Source organism: Rhinopithecus bieti, unplaced genomic scaffold, assembly GCF_001698545.2.
Source record: "Rhinopithecus bieti isolate Rb0 unplaced genomic scaffold, ASM169854v2 scaffold_30732, whole genome shotgun sequence".
Classification (NCBI taxonomy): Eukaryota; Metazoa; Chordata; class Mammalia; order Primates; family Cercopithecidae; genus Rhinopithecus; species Rhinopithecus bieti.
The window spans coordinates 2,751,498-2,769,261 of NW_016814045.1; the positions used below are offsets into that span (position 1 = coordinate 2,751,498).

At 46.8% G+C, this 17,764-nt stretch overlaps 1 protein-coding gene across 3 annotated transcripts in view; it reads right to left on the bottom strand.

Moving 5' to 3' along the window:
- Positions 1-2,198: 2,198 nt before the first annotated feature.
- The window catches only part of SLIT3 (slit guidance ligand 3), a 669,050-nt gene continuing 653,484 nt past the window's right edge, over positions 2,199-17,764 (bottom strand). For all 3 annotated transcript variants that reach the window (XM_017849419.1, XM_017849421.1, XM_017849420.1), the window contains 2 exons: positions 10,251-10,459; positions 2,199-7,101 (listed from right to left, as the gene is read on the bottom strand). In XM_017849419.1, the coding sequence (XP_017704908.1) occupies positions 6,866-7,101; positions 10,251-10,459 (445 nt within the window). In that variant the 3' untranslated portion in view covers positions 2,199-6,865. The remainder of the gene's footprint in view (positions 7,102-10,250; positions 10,460-17,764) is intronic.

Here is a 17,764-nt window from a genome sequence, read left to right on the forward strand (position 1 = left end):
TGGCAGGCACCTGTAATCCCAGTTACTTGGGAAGCTGAGGCTGGAGAATCGCTTGAACCTGGGAGGTGGTGGTTTCAGTGAGCTGAGATCGCACTACCACACTCCACCCTGAGCAATGAGAGCGAAACTCCGTCTCAAAAGAAAACAAAGCAAAAAAAAAAAACAACAAAAACAATGGTATTCTAAATACAGGTATAGACCAACCAGCTCACTATTTGTTGCCTATTTAGCACTCCAACCTGCTTCCTTCCTTGTGAGTGATTCTACCCAGGTATTCAGGGAAGGGTCTGATTTGGCTAAGCCAGGGTTTCTCAATCTTAGCACTATGAACATCTTGGGCAGGATAGTTCTTTGTTGTCAAGGAGCTGTCCTGTATATTGTAGGATGTTTAGCAGCACCCCTGGTCTCTACCTACTAGATGCTAATAGCACCCTGTGCCCCAGTTATACAATCAAAAATATCTGCAGACATTGCCAGATGTCTCCTGGGTGGGGTCAACACCTCTCCCAGTTGAGAACCTCTGCTATAGATTGATATAACAGGGAATTTGAGATAGAGGGATATACATCTAGGTCCCAAATCTGGGAGGAGGGGCTCCTGGTATAAACATGGGAGATGGACACTGTAGGTTTCTTGACAGTAGCTCCTCCTGGCAGGAACACCCAGGCTGTCTGAAACGGTGTGTGTCAGTGTAGAATCCACTCCCTACCTATTTCAGATAAATGCACACTAAAATGTATAAAACTATGTCAAGGGCATCTTTGCTGGAGGCTGAGGGCCCCCAGTCAGTGTGGTCTTGTCTTGCTCAGGGAGACCTGAGGGAAGAAGGAGCAACGGGCTGGGGGCCACAGAGTCTAGCCCCTTTTTTAGCACCTGGTGCCTCTGCTGCCCACCAGCGTCTTGCTCTCAGTGGGGTCTCCACAGGGCAGATGGAAAGCCATCTGCCAGGGAAGTGATGGTGACCTCCTGCCAGCCAGTGGCAGCCTCCAGACCCTTAGCAATCCTCCTTCTATTTTTTATTTTATTTTATTTTATTTTATTTTATTTTTTTTTTTGAGACGGAGTCTCGCTCTGTCGCCCAGGCTGGAGTGCAGTGGCCAGATCTCAGCTCACTGCAAGCTCCGCCTCCCGGGTTTACGCCATTCTCCTGGCTCAGCCTCCCAAGTAGCTGGGACTACAGGCGCCCGCCACCATGCCCGGCTAGTTTTTTGTATTTTTTAGTAGAGACGGGGTTTCACTGTGTTAGCCAGGATGGTCTCGATCTCCTGACCTCATGATCCGCCCGTCTCGGCCTCCCAAAGTGCTGGGATTACAGGCTTGAGCCACCGCGCCCGGCCGCAATCCTCCTTCTAAAAGTGCATAGCCCTTGAGGATGCCTGAGGGCTGAGAGGCTGAGGGGCCTGCTTGCCCCTCCCCTCTCTGGGAGCCTCCCTCATGCTGTCTTGCCCAGGCCATCCTCTCTGGCTTCCTAAGTTGCTCAGGCTGCCCGCCTCCCTCAGATGACACCCACACAGGGCAGATATCTAGCAAGTGCTGCAGGGCCAGGTTCCCTCCCCTTCCATTTCTTGGTATTTGCTCCACCCCATGTCCCAATTCCTTAGGGAGGCCTTGACCCCACTGCATGAAGCACTCACCCAGCTATTCTGGAATGTCTCCTCTTCTTTATTGGTGGAAGTGAACTTACCACTATTGGGTGTTATCTTATTTGTTGATTGGCACATACCCCCTCAGTTAAAGTTTAAACTCCAGGAGAACAAGGACTTGGTCTTGATCATCTTTGGAGTCCTCAATGCCTAAAACAGTCCCTGGCACATAGTAGAGGCTCAATAAATACTTGTTGAAGGAACCGATAAAGGAGAAATTTAGGCATTGGAGTCCTATAAGGAGGAATATTCCTTCCCCTATCAGTAGAGTGTTCTCTTCCTTTGAACTGGAGTGTCTTTCTCCCCCATGACCCTTGGCACCTTCTGTGGCCATACGGACCACATCCTCTGCTGACCCTAAGCTGTGTGTTGGGTCTTCTCTTTGATGGTTCTGGGGAGCTCTGGATCCATTTTTCTCACTTCATGATCCAAGAAACTGATTCTTTCATCTAATTCCACACCAGACTTTCCCCAGACCCCATGAGTGCAGTCATCTTTGTTCCAGGGGGTTTGAAAATCAGGAGTAAAAACAAAGCAGACACCACAGAGCCGGGCTGAGTTATGGTAGTCATGAGAGCATCTGATAGCTCCTCTGTGACTCATCCATTTATTTTAATGACATCCGAATATGACAGTATATTGAAAAAAGAATGCATGTTATTTATTCCATACGGGGGAAGTGGCACTGTAACACTGTTTTAAAACATCTTTAAAATTTCCTATTAGAACCTATCGCTGAGTTAGAAAAACAAGCTTTGCCAAATGCCCGATTATGCCTTTACTGGTCCTGCTAGCTGGCATGTTTCACTAACTTTTCTCTAGTGTTTCCTTTGGCACTGTTGAGCCCACACTACAAAACATGAACAAGTCCCACCAAATCACACTATGCCCTCAGCTTCCCCATCATCTGAGGGTACACCAGGAGACTGCTGTCGGCGAGGCAGAGGACACCCTCTGGGCCATTAAGAAAGTGTTAGAGGGTCTAACTCAGGCTTCACTCTGCCTGGACACCCACTGTGCGGTAGCAGGAAGAACTTTGGCCTGGGTGGACACCTGGGGTTAATTATCCGTGTGTTTTTGGTCTATGATCACTGCATTCTTCCATTTGTTTGACCCTCAGTTTTCCTGCCTACCACTAATGCCCTACGACTCCTCCAGCTCTATCTGGGATCTCGAGTCTGAGGGGCAGGTCACTTGTTACTATGGGCTTCTGCTCCCAGCAAAGGCAGTGGGTGACTGCTTGACTTTAGGGTTCAGTCTGGTGATAGTTTTGTTTCTGGTAAAGGGAAAGGTTAGATCAATCCTGGTCCTGGCCTTTCCTGAAGGTCACCCTGGGGCTCTTTTCCCTTTTTTTTTTTTTTTTTTTCCTCTGAGCTTGGGAGTTCACCCTCTTCTTGCCCCTCTTCTTGTCTTTTTGAAGCATCAGACTTGAGTTCCTTGCTATGAGATTGAGAAGGCAAAACCGTCTTCTAACAAGGGCCTTTTGGCATGTCCGTAACAGCAATAACAACAGTAATAATAACAACAGCATCTTACATTTAAGGTTTTTAGTTTACACTTTACAAATAACTTTTAAGTACATAATCTCATTGGCCATCATACGGCCCATTGGTTGAGTCAAAGAGACCTTCTTTTCCCTTTCCTGAATCCTGCTCAGGGGGGACACAGCATGAGCGGCCTCTTCTGCCCACGTACATTGCCACACAAACACTGAACCACACTTTTTCAGGAGCAAATTAACTGAACTCTTCCTGCCTCATGGAATGTCCTGTTTCTAGAATGTGACTGCTCAAGGAGAGAGAGTTTTAATCATTTGTTAGAGGAACCTCATTTCGGGGGAGAATTTTCTTAATGGTCCTTGCATTTGGCATTTCTTAAAGTCAGGGCTTCCAAACTTGAGGGAGAAGGCTCAAAGTTGTAAGGGACACACCTGGGCCTTTTGCTGTCTTGGTTGACGGGGGCTGGATTCAGGATTGGGCCCGGGGTGATGAGCAGAGGGAGGTCTCAGGTTCCTTGGGAAGGCAGAGGGAAAGCTGGCAGCCTGTTGAGTCCTCCCAGAAAGCCAGTGACCCTGGGCGGGGCTCTTGAGAGGGCCGGCTGAGTAGGCTCCAGGCTGGGTGGGGAGAGGCTAGCAGGGGCATTGGTGGTGGGATGAGGCTCAGATACACCTGCCTTGGGGGAGATGGGGGTTGGGAAGGGTGTTGGGCAGATCTCAGGACCCTCTTCAAGAGCAGAGCTTCTAAGCTACCACAGACATTTGTGATCCATCTGGCTGGCAGTGTTTTCTACCCACAAAGTAAACCACAGGGAGCTCTCAAGTCCATTTTGGGTGACAGCTCTGTCTCCTCTTTCAGGCCTTTATGCTGCCACAGCTGTCTTCCTAAACCAGAGCTTGTCTTGCTCTTCCCTTCCTCAAACAACCCTGCTGGCACCTGTGGCCTGTTTAGCATGCAAAGCTCTTTGCGGTCAAAACTCTGCCTTCATATCTACCCAATTTCTCTTTGCTCCTCCGTGTACTTCCCATACTCTTGCCACCCTAGATTTTGACTCTTTCCCAAACAAGCCAGGCCTTGCCATATCTCATTGCTTTTTAACAGGCCACTCCCAGGAAATTTCAATTCCCTTTCCCACCTCTGGCGAACTCCTGTTCATCCTTGAAGACCTAGGACTAGAAATTCCCTCCTCTGGACAGACACTTCCATCGTTTATATTGCCACTTGAGAGCACCTTGTGTAATAAGGCAATTGTCCATTTTTATGACTGTTTTTGTCACAGGCTGTAGGATCCTCAAAGGCAGGACATGTTCGTTTCCCACGAGAAGTAGGATGGCTTAGTGGTTGAGTGAGCAAGTTCTGGAGTCAGACAGCCTGGGCCCAGATCCTGGCTCTACAGTTTATTAGACATTTACTCTTGGGCAAGTTCTTTAACTTCTCTGTGTCTCAGTCTACTCAACTGTAAAACGAGTTAATAGTGTTTTAACTACATGGTTGTTTTGATAATTAAATGAATATATATCTATTTCACAATTAGAGTGGTATCTGATGTATAATAAAGTACTAAATAAATCTGCTATTATTATAATGTTTGAAACAGGCTGAGCATAGTGGCTCACACCTGTAATCCCAGCATTTTGGGACTCTGAGGCAGGAAGTTGGCTTGAGCCGAGGAGGTTGAGGCTGCAGTGAGCTATGATTGAACCACTCTACTCCAGCCTGGGTGACAGAGCGAGACCCTGTCTCAAATGACAACAAAAAACAAAGCCATCATAAGGCATAGTACCTGGAACATAATGGAGATTCACATGCATATTTTTAGATAAATTTATTCCTCAGCTATATCCCTCTCTCCTTTCTCTTCATCCCCTCCCTCCCTCCCTTCTTTCCGTCCTTCTTCCACTTGCCTCATGTTTCTCCATCTTCGTTTCTTTTCTTTCTCCCTTCATTATTCCCTGAGTCTTTGGCCCACCATTGGTCTTCACAGAGCAACTAGGCTCCTCTAGGGACCCTGAGGGCTGAAAGGTCCAATGACTTCCAAACTCTTCTCCCTGAAACTCCTATAGTGGAGGCACCTGGGGGAAGGAGGGATGGATGATGAGAGCCAGGGAACTGGTGTGAACAGCTGAACCCTGGAAGATACGTGGCTAACCTGACAGGGTGGAAGGGGGCAAATGGGAGGGAGGGAGGGAGAGACTTGGAAAGAAACAGGGGCAGGGAAGTCCCCTTCAGGAATGGAGGCAAAGGCTGGAGAGGCTGCCCTTGATGCATAAGCCCTGGTCTCTAGAATCTTTCCAGATACTGGGGAGGGAGAAAGAGGAGTGAACAAGGCAGAACAAGAACAGGAAAAAACATCATCTTTCCTTTTCTGGCAGGGCTGCTCTGATGGATTTAAGCTGCCTGAATCACCTGTGCTCACCCATTCTAGAGAGAGAATCTCAAGCTTTGGGTCTGGACTTCCGGTCTGGCTCCTCCACTTGTGTGTGGCTTAAGGCAAGTTCCAGGGCCCGTGAGGGCCTAAACTTCCTTCTTAGTGAACCGGGCTTTACTCCCTTATCCTTCCCAGGGAGGCAGGGGTTGAGTTAAAATAAGGTAGAGTTTGGATATGCATTGGAAAGTGTCACAGATGGGCAAGGGGTCTCTGTCATCATGATGGTGACCTGGAGGATCAGGTGGCAGAGGCCTGTCTTACAGCAAGAGCCTCCAAGAACCTTCTAGAGTTGGACATCTACTAGTGCTGTGGGCAGGCTTGGCTCCCAGTCTTCCGCTTCCCAGAAGGGCTACCTTCTCTCCTGGGATACATTCCAATGAAAAATTACCTGGAAGGAGGAGAGGGGGTCAGTGCATGGGTCCTGAGGAGACAGCATGATATTCTCTTCCCTCACCTCCTCTAGGAAGACCCCTCTTCTGGGGAGGAGCAGGAAAAATAGCAGCTGTTTTAAAATTTGTTAAGAGTTCCAGATGAAACCTGCAGCAGACTTCAATAGTCAGTCCTCGATTGGAAGCCAGGGCCAGCCAGGAAGGAGAAGAGGTGGCCCCCAGTGGGTTCAGACCCTGAAGGGGGGTCTGGGACAGACAGGGGCAGCAATATTTTTGCGTGGCAGTGAGACTGAGAAGGCCAGGGCTCAGCAGCTTTTCCTGGAAGAACTGGGCATCTTGGGCACTGACATCCAGGACTCCGAAAAGCTGGATAATTTTAGGGGAGGGAAAAAAAGGGAGTTAAAAAACAAGAAACAAAGATCTTTTCCTTCTCTCTCTTCCTCTTATTCCTTTTTCTGATCTCAATGAGCAGCTCTTGGTTTACTGCCGACATAATAACGTTTCATAAACATGAAAATGTCTTCCTCCTTCCTCAGGCTATCATTCTTTATTCTTATCCTTTTGTTTTAAAGCATTTTTATTAGTCTTTTTTTCCCTTAAACTTTTAAACAGCTGTTTATAAAAACAACAAATACAACACAAAACTTGGTAAAATAACTCACTATATGGTACATATACTCAGATGGTGTGATATATTTATATAATAAAAGATGAAAATAGTCACTTTCCATAATAAAAATAAGTTCTATTTTTTTGTTTATTTTACAATATACTTAATATTCTCTTCTTCTTTAGCTTCCTCTCCAGCTTCATATCCTTCATGCTGAATCACCAGGGGGTTCCACACGGCTGTCCCAACCCCACCAAACTGGAGTCCGAGAGGTGGCAGGCAGGCAGGCGGGCAAGGGCTTAGGAACACCCGAGGCAGCCACACTCTAAATGTCTCTCCACCTCTTCTACAAACGAGGAGCCGTCCGTGCACTGGAAGACGTATTTCCGTCGCTTGCTGCGGGTGGGCTGGCAGCACTGGGGCCCACAGCCCCCATGACATTCCATGATGGGCACCTTGGAGGCTGTGGCGCATGATGCATAACCTTTCTGGCGGCGGATCACCTCTCGGACTACTTGTCCCAGGCACGGATTCTCTGCAGAGGGCATAAAAGTCAGGGCATTGGTGGTCTAGGCGGCCAGCAGGACCGTAAGCAGTTCCCAGGTAGGCTGCTTTGAAATACTTGTGCTCTGAAGACCATAAGAATGTATTCACTCATCCATCTGCCCACCCTCCCCTCTGTCCACCCATCTGTTTTACAAACAGGTACCTTTCCTGTACTAGGCTCTCTGCTAGGCTTACACCTAAGCCCTGAGGATATAAAGATGACAAAAACAGGCTTGTCCCTTCCTTGAAGAAACTTAAAGTCAAAACTAATACTAGATGAAGCAAACTGGTAGACTGTGGGCCAAATCCTGTCCCCAGACCAATTTTGATTACCCTACATATCCCTAAAAATTAAATGCCAACATTAAAAAAGCAGGAGATTTTACCTGAAAATCTGGATTTCTGCCTTCCTTGAAAACCAGGAGGTCTGGCAGAGCTGAGCCTGCAACCCTGTGCTGCAGTGATGGCTGAAGCTGAGTGCTTTAGATGGGGCACTTTGCCCCAGTCACCACCACTCCCAGTAGTCTGTCTCTCTCAGCCTAGAGTCTAGATACTATTTAAGTGAATATATTTAATAAGAAACTGAGGTAGATGCTATAAAGAAAGGGAAGATGTTCATACAAGAACATACAGTATATGTTTTTGTATGCTGTAAGACATTTGTATGTAAAAGGTATTTGACCTGGCCCAGGGGCCAGGGAGGCTTCTCTAGGAAATGAGCCGGAGTTGATATCTGAATAAGAAGCAGGTGTTAATGAGGCTTTGGGATGAGCTTTTCCAGAAGGCCTAGAAATAACTGCAGGGCGGGAAAGGGCACCCTTGTATCTGCTTAAACACTCTGGACCCTGACCCACCTTTTCATTTCCACCCCTTTACTGTCCTCACTACAGTGGGAGAATGTCTGCAGCAAGGCACTTGAGGAAGGGAGCCGTGACCCTTGACCCTTGACAAGCAAGTCACAGTTTCCATGTCTGAAAAATGGTTAACATGTTTTCCTGTCCTTCCAGCAATTCCCAGGCTGTTACGAGCACCAGGGGAGATTGTGAAGGAGAAAGGGCTTTATGCATTTTAAAGCTTCAGGTGTTCTTAAAAGTCTTTAAAATTATGAGATTGTTAAAAGGATTAGAAAGAGGTTGACTGTGCATATGTGTAACATGGGAAGAGAAGGGGAGTGTAGATGGGGCAACATGCTAATGACTGAGGGGAAGGGATTAAGCTGTTTATACTGTCCTGACAGTTTTTCTATAAGTCTGAAATTATTTCAAAATAAGTTATTTAATAACATTTTAAAAATGAGTTTTGGTTAAGAATAGTATTTCGTATAGGTATAAAATGTGGAAAAGTCCTCAAGGGAGGGGGTGGACTGCCTGGCATCCTGGTGGCAGGGAGCAAAACTTCTCAGTGTCCATGCAGGAGAAAGACTCCCCAAGGTAAGACAACTTTTTTAATATTAATATAATTTTCCTTTGTTGAGCTCACCTCAAAATTACATGATAAAGGGGCCACTAACCGAGATGAGTAATTTGATGGTTCTGACTAGGTCAGACCAAAGAACTGGTTTCTGCTGACCCAGTAAGGGCAGGAGGGTTGGATGGAGGCTGTGGAGCAATGTCCTCTGCTTGGATACATATGCGAATCATTGCAAAACGCAGGTTCTGACTCAAAAGGGCTGGGGTGGGGCCTGGGAGCCTGCATTTCTAAGTGACTCCCAGGTGATGTCAATGGTGCTGGTCAATGTCAGGGGGCCACGCTGAGTGGTTAGGGTTTCATTAGTTTTGAAGGCATGGCATCTCAAGGGCCAACAGCTGGAAAAGAGGAGGAAAAAAACCATCTAGACTACTCATGTGTTCTCCCTGCAGAGGTCCACTGAGGACCATTTTCTATACTTGTTTCATCTTTAAAAAGTCCATGCTTGAGAATCTTAACTTTGGCAGTATGAGTTATCTGCACTTTTGTTTTTTCTCGGAGACAGGGTCTGTCTCTGTCACCTGGGCTGGAGTGCAGTGGTACATTCATGGCAGCTTCAAGCTCCTGAGCTCATGTGATCCTTGTACCTTGGCCTCCCAAAATGCTAGGATTCCAGGTGTGAGCCACCACTCCTGGCCCTATCTAGATGAGGAAGTGAATCACAAGTATGCTGTTCAACGTCATGCAGATTTGAGACAGGGTCTCACTCTGTCACCCAGGTTGATCTTGGCTGACTGTAACCTCCGCCTCCCGGGTTCAAATGATTCTCTTGCCTCAGCCTCCAGAGTAGCTGGGATTACAGGCGACCACCATGATGCCCAGCTAATTTTTGTATTTTTAGTAGAGACAGGGTTTCACCATGTTGGCCAGGCTGGTCAAGGTCATGCAGATTCTAAATGACAGCTTGGCCTTCATTGTGACAATGTTGCTTCTGACTTTCCATCTCACATACTCCTTCCAACAACCCTATAAGGAAGCACAGTAGCCAGCCTCCAAGATTGCCCCCAGTGACTGCCCCCTTCTGGTACTGATGCCCTTTATGTGGTCCCCTCCCTCACTGAATGCACCTGACTGACATAACAATGCAGTGTGTTGGAAATGACGGCATGAGTGACTTCCAATTGTAGGTCACATAAGACATGTGGCTTGCTCTGTCCTGGACTGTTCACTCTGGGACATGCCAACTGCCCTGGCGCAAGGACCCTCAAAGAGCCTATGTAGTGACTCATGCAGAGCTGCAGGGCAGAACTGGGACCTCCCACCAACACCCAGCACCATGGGAGTGCAGCACATTGGAAGCAGATCCTGCTGCCTCGGGTTAGCTTACAGAGAACTGCAGCCCTGGCTGTGTCGAATGCAACCCTGAGAGATCCCAGCTAGGCTCTTTCTGAATTCCCAATCCACAGGAAAAATGTGGGCTAAAACAATGTTTTTTGTGGTTTCGAGCTGCTATGGTTTGGGACTAACTTGTTATGCAGCACTAGATAACTGATACAGGAAGGTGTAGCATTGCCTCCGTTTTCAAGTTGAGGAAATTGAGGCTCACAAAGTGACTGAACCAAGGTCATGCAGCCTTTAAGTGGCATAGCCATAACTGGAACTGAGGTGATCTGGATATGAAGTCCAACTCTGACCCCCACTTCCTCCCTCCCACAGGCACAGTAGACCCACCTTGTTGGCAGTGCTCGCCGCTAAAGCCGGGCTGGCACAGGCAGTAGGGCTCCCCTTGGTCTGAGATGTGGCACTGCCCATGGTGACACTTGAAGGCTGAGCAGGCATTGGCAGAGTCATTCTTGTTGTCACACAAGGCCCCTCCATAGCCCTCGGCACACTTGCACATGTATGATGTCCCGGTTGCTACACATTTTCCATGGTTGCAGCTAGGGGCAGAGAGGAGGATGAGAAGGGAACTGGATCAGAGTTGGTGCTGCTGAGGACTCCCTCTGTCCACCCAGCCAGGGACCAGGGGACCCAGAGCTGAGTACAGTCTAATAGCTTTCTCCATTTCCTAGGCTGAGCATCTCTTTTCTTAACCACCTTGCTTTCCCTGGCCAACCAGCCAGAAGCCTGCGAGTGTCACCCAGTGTGAGCTGTCACCACAGCAGAGGCTGGCTTGCTGATTTACACACACACCCCATGCAGCCAAGTAGCAAACAATTGCTTGAAAGAATCTAGCCATTCTCTAAACATTTTAATTGCTTTACCATCTTAAATAAGAATTACTACCACCCCACTACTACCAGCAGGTACCCCTGGCTATGTACCAGGGATTGTGTTAAGTGCTTTACACCCAGTATTGCTCTGAATTTCCATCACAACCTCTTGTCTGCTGCTCCTACACAGTACATTTCACCTGTGGGAAAAATTGAAGGTAAAGCCTATATTCTGAATCACGATGCATCACTGCCCCTATTGGAATGACATGCAGAGCCAGGATCCATATTATAGAGTCAAACACACACACACATATGCTCAAGAGCAACACAAGAACCTCAAACCCTTTATAGCTGTCCCTTATTCCTGATCCAAAAGATCATTTCCTGACTGGTTTAGCCAACCACGTCCAGTGTTGGCTCTGGTGTTAGTTTTGGCTGATTCAGGTTTCTTAACACTGACAGTACTGGGTTTCCTATATTTAGCATGATGCCTGTCACATAGTAGGACCTCAGTAAATCTTTGTTGAATGAGTAGTTGCTTAAACTATTAAATGTGGTTTGATGTGTGGTTATATACACCTCATGCCTTGCACAGGCTGAGTCTGCCCACACGGGCGCCTTTTTCTAAATCCCACGGAGACAGTCGGGGCTCACTGTTGTCCGGAGCCATGAGGCCTGGAATTAGCCGACCTCTGTTGCTTGATCTCCGCAAAGCGGAGACAAGAGGGCACATTCCCGGGTTCTTTATTTACAAAACTGTTCCCGCGCGCGCCAACCTTTCCCGCGCGCGCCAACCTTTCCCGCGCGCGCAAACATTTTCCCGCCCAGGAAGATATGCAGCCCAGGGCGCAGGCGCGATCCCGCGCCCGGGAAAAGTACAAACCCACGGCGCATGCGCGATTGTAATTTGAGAAGACCCGGCCCCCCGTCACCGCCCTGGCCCAACCTCTTCCCCTGCCAGCCTATATAAGGCATGACCCTACACTCAATAAACGAGACTTGATCAGGCTATTTGTCTTGTCTCCATTTCTCGTGTTTTCTTGTCTGCTCCATTCCCACTCCCCCTTCCAGGGTCTGTTCGACTGTCCTGCAGGTCGGGACACCAAATCATTTCTTTTCTAACAAAGACCAGACTGTAATATCAAGCTATAGACATATATATCTTATTGAGTTGGCAAATGAAAGACTCTATGTACATTACCTGGCACGTGGTACGTTCTTGGATATTGGCTGTTATTATTACAAATCAGCTCACTGTACCTACATTTGAAGCCTGCTCAGTGGTTCCTCGGAATTCAAGCTGGGGTATAGGAGGATAAACATCTCGTCTGGATCCTGACAGCATGTGGATAAGGAAGAATCTTACCCCACGAACTAGCCTGTGATCTTGGGAAGTCACTTAACCCCCCGACCATGCTCTCTGTTTTGCAAAGGGGAGATAATATTTCTCTTACAGAGTTGTTGTAAGAATGAAATGAGATCACATGGCCAAGCCCGACACCCAGAACGTGTTCAGTAAATGTTAGTTCTTATTGGTAGATGTGCATTTTTGACAAAGGAGGCTTTTGGGAATGGTGGAGGTATCAGAGGCATTTGAACCAGAGCAACCCCATCCTGAATAGGGGCTGGGTAAAATGAGGCTGAGATCTACTGGGCTGCATTCCCAGATGGTTAAGGCATTCTAAGGCATAGGATGAGGTAGGAGGTCCGCTCAAGATACAGGTCATAAAGATCTTGCTAATAAAACAGGTTGCAATAGAGAAGCTGGCCCAAATCCACCAAAACCAAGATGGCGACGAGAGTGCCCTCTGGTTGTCCTCACTGCTACACTCCCACCAGCGCCATGACAGTTTACAAATACCATGGCAACATCAGGAAGTTACCCTATATGGTCTAAAAAGGGGAGGCATGAATAATCCACCCATTGTTTAGCGTATAATCCAGAAAGAACCATAAAAAATGGGAAACCAGCAGCCTCCGGAGGCAGCTCTGCCTATAGAGTAGCCATTCTTCATTCCTTTACTTTCTTAATAAACTTTCACTTTTCTCTATGGACTCACCCTGAATTTTTTCTTGGGTGAGATCCAAGAACCCCTCTTGGGGTCTGGATCAGGACCCCTTACTTGTAACAAAGGGTTGGCAATGTGAAAACAGATTGTGGTGGTGAAGGACCCCCATTAGGGGGCATTATTTTGGCACATTTTCCAAAGGTAATATATATCAGTTAAAATTTTTTTTTTTGAAAAAGCTGATCTGTTCACTACCTTATTAAACCAAGAGTGGTTTGACTCTAAAACCCTGAAAGGCAGTAATTGGAACATTGTACTGTTTTATGCTGCAGGCTCTCAAGCCAGGCTTGTGCCTCTGGTATCTGTAGTCCTAGCGCATTAAAGCAGAAGGGATCAGGACTGGAGATGTATTGTGATTTCTTGGCTGCAGCACCCCAGGCCCTACACTTCAGGTATGTCAGGAACTGCAGATCAAACTGAAATCTCCAGGATTCAGGCTCCATGTGGGTTTGCCTGGAGGGCTGTTGGGGCAGATCCCAGGCCTGGCACCAAACCTGAAAGGCAACTTTTAGCACAGCAAGGCCACACATCGTCCACCTGGACCTTCCTCGGGGATCTTAGGAGTGCCTGAGAACATATGCCATGCACCCACGCTAGGGTGCTGGGGGTGATTCAGGCTTCTGTCTCTTTAGGGAGGAAGTGCATAGCAAGGGGGCTGGATTGATGTCCTGCTTGGCCACAGACATGTGAATAGGAGGCAGGACTGGGGTGAAGCACCTTCCTGGGGCTTCCAGGCTTTCAGAGGTAGGGGCAGCGCCTGTCCTTTCAGAAAACCTGTGTTAGAATTGGAGGAAGTAGTGCATACCATGGGGTTGTTGAGAGAATCACAAATACCCTTGAAATGTCCCAGAAATGATGGGAGAAGCTTTTCGGTGGCTAGTTAAACCAACAGTGGTAGACAGGGTTGGAGCTAGAGAACTGTTTCTTATAACTTTAATGGGGGATGTTTTGTTTGGGATCTGGTCTCTGCCAGCAGGCAGAGTCTCCACCCTCCTGTTGAGTGACCACCCAGAGGTGAAGGAGCTGAAGGCCACGAGTGAATGTGTATATTTTTGCTGCAAGCAAGAGGTAACTCCAGGCTCTGGAAGCTCATCTTGAGGTGACTGGTTTGGTTTGGCTTGCAACAAGGGCACTCTTTTTGCTCAGTAAAGCCCAGATCAAGGGTTGATCATCAAAGGTGCAAGTGGCCAAGGTGACAAGCAATCTCATTTTTATTAGGTTTCTTCGGACAGGGCTATGCCTTGCCTACCTTTTCATTCCCTTCCCCACCTCTCATTGTTACTAATATATGTTTTTTGTTTTTGTTCTTTTGTTTGTTTGTTTGTGGTTTTTTTGAGATGGAGTCTCGCTCTTGTCACCTAGGCCAGAGTGCAGTGGCGCAATCTCAGCTTACTGTAACCTCTGCTTGTTTGCTTGACTTTCTGTGGACAAATGTGGTTTACTCTTCTGTATGTGCCACACTGTGGAAGGAGAATAGTTTACTTAAGGCCTTTTGCTTGAGGACTGAAGCCAATGAAACCTGTATAAGCTTCCTCATGTCTGCATTACATGACTAATATCATGCAGTCTTCACAACATGACTTTACTATTCCACTGTCTTTACCAACATATTTGTCTGTTCTCACATTGCTATAAAAAATGCCTGAGATGGGGCAACCTATAAAGAAAAGATGTTTAATTGGTTCATGGTTCCACAGGCTGTACAGGAAACATAGTGGCTTCTGCTTCTGGGGAGGCCTCAGAAAACTTACAATCATGATGCAGGGTGAAGGAGAAGCAGGCACGTCTTACATGGCTGGAGCAGGAGGAACTGATGGAGGAGCTGCCAAACACTTTTAAACAACCAGATCTCGTGAGAACTCACTCACCATCACAAGAACAGCATGGAGGGGAAGGTGTTAAGCCATTCATGAAGGATCAACCCCATGATCCAATCACCTTCTGCTGGGCCCACTTCCAATATTGGGGATTACAATTCAACATGAAATTTGGGTGGAGACACAGATCCAAACCGTATCAACCAACATGATTTCACTATGGCAGGAAACACTTGCCCAGAAATATAAACATTGCAAATAACTTTAGTGTTTATTTTAGGAATTTCCCCCAAACTTACTTAAAACTTCTTAACTTTGGTAGATTGCATCCAATGACTGTTAACTCACCTTGCTGTCTCTATGATCCTGGATGATATAATAATCCTATTCAATCTTAGTCTGCCCCATGCTTAAACAGCTGCCTTAAAACAGACTCACACATCATAAACACCCTGAATTTACCTGTCCCACCCAGACATTATGACTGCCAGGGTAGTGCTGTCTCTTACCCATGAGCTTTCCTTTATCAACATATTGTCTTGGTGGTATTTTATGGGAGCCAGAATTCAATAAGCTGCAATTTTCTTTTCCATACTATGTAGTTGCTTCAATCCTATTTTATCCAATATCCAGTCCATCCATCCATCCATCCATCCATCCATCCATCCATCCACTGATTTATTTATTCATTCAACATATATTCATTGAGTGCCTTAGACCCTGGTTCAGTGATGATGGATAATGTTACAGCCCTTGTCTTTACAGTGTTCGCCCTCTCCTTCATCATTATGTCACTTTCCTGCTGCTAGGTGAAGGGGCCCAGAATATGTCACTTTGGTTTAAGAATTATTTTGAGTTGAAGACAATTGGGAAAATACAGACACAGGAAAAGCTCTGTGTCCTTCTCCTTTCTGTCTAAAAGCAGGCCATGTTTCCCTTGGTAAAGATAACATAAATTTCCATTTGTAAAGGGTTTGTGAAGTGATGCCTCTCACCAGTACCAGAAGAGGAGAATAACGCTTAATCACAGAAATGACTTTCACTGGAGACAGTACCAAGGTGAGTCTGCATGATAAATCCTGCTATTCATCCCTTATCTACTGTACATTTCCTAGTTATCATCCACAATTTACCACTCCTAGAAGCCCAAATGATCTGCTTTCCTTTGTCTAGTCACTTCACAATTTATTACCATTTGTTAAAATGGTATATAAGTTCCTGAGTTGGACCACTTTTTATGGGTCTTCTCTTTGTTGTTGTTGTTAATTTTGAGATAGAGTCTCACTCTGTTGCCCAGGTTGGAGTGCAGTGGCACAATCTTGGCTCACCACAACCTCTGCTTCCCAGGTTCAAGCAATTCTCCTGCCTTAGCCTCCCAAGTCAAGTAGCTGGGACTTACAGGTGCGTGTCACCACACGCAGCTAATTTTTGTATTTTTAGTAGAGACAGGGTTTTGCCATGTTGGCCAGGCTAGTCTTGAACAACTGACCTCAAGTGATCCACCGCCTTGGCCTCCCAAAGTGCTGGGATTACAGGTGAAAGCCAACACACCCAGCCTGGGGTCTTATTTTCTGTGAGGCCTCCTGTGCAAGAAAAAATGTTAGCATCAAATACAATTTTTATGTATTTCTCTTGTTAATCGGGCTTTTATCCACTTAATTTGCAGTCTTCAGCAGCTGAGCATAAGAGAGTAAAAATGTTTTTCTTCCTCTGTGTAGGGAACATGGAGATTAAGAAGTACTTTCTCCTTGAGTTGCTTTGAAAGTAGAGCTTTCCAACAACAAAAAAGCTGGATCTTTGCACTGTTAAAATCTGGACTCCAGACTTGATCTTCAGAAGGTCAGGAAACAAGGTGTTTGCAATGAGTTTGTCATGCACAATAGTGATGAATTGACTTGCCAGGGCTGTGCTTCCTTTCCTCTAAGTTCCTGTCCCCCTCTTTTTTTGAGGCGGAGTCTTGGTCTGTCACTAGGCTGGAGTGCAGTGGTGCGACCTCAGCCCACTGCAACCTCCACCTCCTGGGTTCAAGCGATTCTCCTGCCTCAGCCTCTTGAGTAGCTGGGACTACAGGTGCACACCACGATGCCCAGCTAATTTTTGTACTTTTTAGTACAGATGGGGTTTCACCATGTTGGTCAGGATGGTCTCGATCTCTTGACTGCATGATCTGCCCACCTTGGTCTCCCAAAGTGCTGGGATTACAGATATGAGCCACTGCACCTGGCCAGTCCTGCCTCTTGCTTCTTTTGCCCTGGTGTTACCCCCATGCAGCTGGTACAGAGACAGAACTGAGAACTTGGAAGTCACAAGATGGTGCCACCCTCCAATTAGGACTGTTTTTTTGAAGCTCACTGTCCAGTTGGTGAAGTGACCCACCAGCATTGCACAGGAGAGCCCACAGGGAGACATGTCCAGGATATATGATCAGTCTGGTAGGTAAGGGGCCCTATTGGAGGCTTTACCCAGAGATATGACCCGCCAAGCTGGTTTGTAAACCAGCTCTAGCTGCTTCAAAGTGATAGTGATGTATCTAGATGAACACAAATTTGGATGCTCAAATAAATCCCTTGATGTTTGGTTTTCTTTCAATTTAGTCTCAGCACTTTGGGAGTCTGAGGTGGGTGAATCACTTGAGGTCAGGTGTTCAAGACCAACCTGGACAACATGGTGAAACTCCATCTCCACTAGAAAAACAAAAATTAGCTGGGCATGGTGGCGTCTGCCTGTAATCCCAGCTACTCTCGAGGCTGAGGCAGGAGAATAGCTTGAGCCCAGGAGGTGGAGGTTGCAGTGAGCCAAGATTGCACCACTGCACTCCAGTCTGGGTGACAGAGAAAACTTTGTTNAGGCTGAGGCAGGAGAATAGCTTGAGCCCAGGAGGTGGAGGTTGCAGTGAGCCAAGATTGCACCACTGCACTCCAGTCTGGGTGACAGAGAAAAACTTTGTTTCCAAGAAAAAAAAAAAAAAAGGTGTTTCATTTTTCTTCTCTTTTTATCTTTTTTGCAGCTAGTTCTTAGATATACTCCAGCCCAGCTTATTTATCTTGTAAGCTTCAGGCAGCTTACTCTTCCCCCAACCCTTCCCATCTCTCCTTTCCTGTGTGATTTCATCTTTCCTTGGTAATGGGGTTTTGACTGGCCTT